Here is a 3,988-nt window from a genome sequence, read left to right on the forward strand (position 1 = left end):
CACAAGCAACTCACCATAGAGTGTTGGTCGTTGTGCGAGTGTCAGAGGTCAAAATACGGCAAGTTTTGTTGGTTAATTGACTATGAAGAAACACACTGACATGGTCGGGTGGAAGGCGCGAGGTCACACACACTTGGGGCTCTTCTGGCGACGCGAGGAAGTCGAGACAGGAACAGTGACCGCTAGCGGTGCCTAAACGAGGTGTTGTCGTGAGGGCGACTCCAGCAGTACTGAGGTGTCGCCTCGCCCGACTGCTGCCTGAGATGTGGCTTGCCTGCTACCCATTAATTATGCTGAAGAATGTGAACAGTCAGATATAAATATAGGTTGAGTATCTATTAAAAATGTATAAGTTTGAACCGAGAATTTCAGAGCAGCCAAATAAGATTGCTGGTTGAATGTATTTTGTAGTAATCAGGCCAGGTTTCAGGTTGAATACGAACGTATAAAATATATTCAAATACATAAAGGGAAAAATATGTGCTAGTAATGAAAAAAAATTGTTAAAGGCCTTCCACAAATCACGGGTCGAGAGAAAATGGTAATCAAATTGCTAAGTTGTTTATCTGTCTCTCGCCAGTCAGCCCATATCTCACCAGTCAGCCCAGGTCTCGCCAGTCAGCCCAAGTCTCGCCAGTCAGCTCAGGTCTCGCCAGTCAGTTCAGGTCTCGCCAGTCAGCCCAGGTCTCGCCAGTCAGCCCAAGTCTCGCCAGTCAGCCCAGGTCTCGCCAGTCAGACCAAGTCTCGCCAGTCAGCCCAGGTCTCGCCAGTCAGCCCAAGTCTCGCCAGTCAGTCCAGGTCTCGCCAGTCAGCCCAGGTCTCGCCAGGCAGCCCAAATCTCGCCAGTCAGCCCAAGTCTTGCCAGTCAGCCCAGGTCTCGCCAGGCAGCCCAGGTCTCGCCAGTCAGCCCAGGTCTCGCCAGTCAGCCCAAGTCTCGCCAGTCAGTCCATATCTCGCCAGTCAGCCCAGGTCTCGCCAGTCAGCCCAAGTCTCGCCAGTCAGTCCAGGTCTCGCCAGTCAGCCCAGGTCTCGCCAGTCAGCCCAGGTCTCGCCAGTCAGACCAAGTCTCGCCAGTCAGCCCAGGTCTCGCCAGTCAGCCCAAGTCTCGCCAGTCAGCCCAGGTCTCGCCAGTCAGCCCAAGTCTCGCCAGTCAGCCCAAGTCTCGCCAGGCAGCCCAGGTCTCGCCAGTCAGCCCAGGTCTCGCCAGTCAGCCCAAGTCTTGGCAGTCAGCCCAGGTCTCGCCAGTCAGCCCAGGTCTCGCCAGTCAGCCCAGGTCTCGCCAGTCAGCCCAAGTCTCGCCAGTCAGCCCAGGCCTCGCCAGTCAGCCCAGGTCTCGCCAGTCAGCACATGTCTCGCCAGTCAGTTCAGGTCTCGCCAGTCAGCACAGGTCTCGCCAGGCAGCACAGGTTTTGCCAGTCAGCCCAGGTCTCGCCAGTCAGTCCAGGTCTCACCAGTCAGCCCAGGTCTCGCCAGTCAGCACAGATCTCGCCAGGCAGCCCAGGTCTCGCCAGTCAGCACAGGTCTCGCCAGGCAGCCCAGGTCTCGCCAGTCAGCACAGGTCTCGCCAGGCAGCCCAGGTCTCGCCAGGCAGCCCAGGTCTCGCCAGTCAGCCCAGGTCTCGCCAGTCAGCCCAAGTCTCGCCAGTCAGTCCATATCTCGCCAGTCAGCCCAGGTCTCGCCAGTCAGCCCAAGTCTCGCCAGTCAGTCCAGGTCTCGCCAGTCAGCCCAGGTCTCGCCAGGCAGCCCAGGTCTCGCCAGTCAGCCCAAGTCTCGCCAGTCAGCCCAGGTCTCGCCAGTCAGCCCAGGTCTCGCCAGTCAGACCAAGTCTCGCCAGTCAGCCCAGGTCTCGCCAGTCAGCCCAAGTCTCGCCAGTCAGCCCAGGTCTCGCCAGTCAGCCCAAGTCTCGCCAGTCAGCCCAAGTCTCGCCAGGCAGCCCAGGTCTCGCCAGTCAGCCCAGGTCTCGCCAGTCAGCCCAAGTCTTGGCAGTCAGCCCAGGTCTCGCCAGTCAGCCCAGGTCTCGCCAGTCAGCCCAGGCCTCGCCAGTCAGCCCAGGTCTCGCCAGTCAGCACATGTCTCGCCAGTCAGTTCAGGTCTCGCCAGTCAGCACAGGTCTCGCCAGGCAGCACAGGTCTTGCCAGTCAGCCCAGGTCTCGCCAGTCAGTCCAGGTCTCACCAGTCAGCCCAGGTCTCGCCAGTCAGCACAGATCTCGCCAGGCAGCCCAGGTCTCGCCAGTCAGCACAGGTCTCGCCAGGCAGCCCAGGTCTCGCCAGGCAGCCCAGGTCTCGCCAGTCAGCACAGGTCTCGCCAGGCAGCCCAGGTCTCGCCAGGCAGCCCAGGTCTCGCCAGTCAGCATAGGTATCGCCAGGCAGCCCAGGTCTCGCCAGTCAGCAGAGGTCTCGCCAGGCAGCCCAGGTCTCGCCAGTCAGCCCAGGTCTCGCCAGTCAGCACAGGTCTCGCCAGGCAGCCCAGGTCTCGCCAGGCAGCGCAGGTCTCGCCAGTCATCCCAGGTCATTCCAGGTCAAAAATTAACTTAACCAATGAGGTTCATTTTTGTCAGCTATTCGTCTTTTTAAAGAATATCTGGCAAAAATGACCTCATACTCACTGACCAAACTAAATTCCAAAAGGGTAAAGGACACTACAGCCGAATTGAAAACAAAGGTAAACTGATTGATCGAAATTGTGCACGCCAAGAAATCCGGACTTTACCTGCCAAAGGATATCGGGGAATGCAAACCTGGTTATTCGTATGGGAATGTCAAGATTCACAAGCCCGGAAACCCACTTCGGCCAATCATCAGCTAGATACCCACACCCACATACAGACTGACTAAGCGACTCAACTGCCTGCTGACTAACTATGTACCATGTGCTTTCAGCCTGAAGTCTCCAAAGGAATTCGTTGAACCTGTGGATCAAACAATCGGATGATAATGGACAGAGTGTATCGTGATCCGGCTTGTACTCCTCTTGACATACCAGAAAACATACTAAGAAAGCTACTCCAAGCCTGCACTAAAGTGGCACCCTTCTTGAGTCCAGATTGGCACATGTATAAGCAAGTAGATGGGGTCGCCATGGGTTCTCCACTAGGTGTCCTGTTTGCGAACTTCTACATGAGTACCATAGAGCAGAAGGTCTTAGTTGACATGGACTTGAAACCCGCCATATACTGCAGGTATGTTGACGACATTTTTATGCAGGTACCTGATGTCAGACGTCTGCAACAGCTAAAGGAGGCATTCGAGCAGAATTCGGTGTTAAGTTTCACTTACGAGATAGAGAATGATGGGAAGCTGCCCTTTCTAGATGTAACAGTCACGGAAAGGAGCAGAGGCTTCCACACTTCAGTCTACACTAAGAAAACAAACATAGGAATGTACCTCAATGCCAATAGTGACTGCCCAGACAGGTACAAGAGGAGTGTTGTCAACGCTTATGTCGACCGTGCTCTCAGCCACATCTCAGGATGGAAGCAAGTAGATGAAGAACTCTGTAGGGTAAGACAGGTCCTAGTCAATAACGGCTTCTCTAATGGTTTTGTTGAAGACATCATAAAAAGAAAGGTAAAATGTCATGCAATCTATAAAGAGTCAACTAACACAACACATGTACCCCCTATTAGACTATTTTACAGGAACTTCTTTTTGACAGCTCATAAAATGGAGGAAAGGGTCCTGAAAGATATTGTTGATAGGAACGTTATCCCTACAGAGAAAAATCAGAAAATACAATTGTCGATTTACTATAAAACCAAAAAAACGGCCAATCTACTCATGAAAAACTTTCCAGACACAGAGCAGAACGCCTTGAAGGAAAGCAACGTCGTCTATGCCTTCAAATGCCCACTTGGGGACTGTAAGCCCCAAAGAACTCAGTATATAGGCAAGACAACAACGTCTCTTTCCAGGCGATTAACAATGCATAAACAACAGGGCTCCATAAAGGAACATATAATCTCCTTTCACAACCAGACCATCACCAGAG

At 53.9% G+C, this 3,988-nt stretch overlaps 1 protein-coding gene across 1 annotated transcript in view; it reads left to right on the forward strand.

The window, feature by feature from the left end:
• Positions 1-344: 344 nt before the first annotated feature.
• Positions 345-3,988, forward strand: part of LOC138369673 (serine/arginine repetitive matrix protein 1-like) — a 49,721-nt gene continuing 46,077 nt past the window's right edge. Inside the window, exons 1-2 of the mRNA XM_069333103.1 lie at positions 345-352; positions 581-2,356. Coding sequence (XP_069189204.1) covers positions 345-352; positions 581-2,356 — 1,784 coding nt within the window. The remainder of the gene's footprint in view (positions 353-580; positions 2,357-3,988) is intronic.

The sequence above is a fragment of the Procambarus clarkii genome, chromosome 29 (assembly GCF_040958095.1).
Source record: "Procambarus clarkii isolate CNS0578487 chromosome 29, FALCON_Pclarkii_2.0, whole genome shotgun sequence".
Taxonomy (NCBI): Eukaryota; Metazoa; Arthropoda; class Malacostraca; order Decapoda; family Cambaridae; genus Procambarus; species Procambarus clarkii.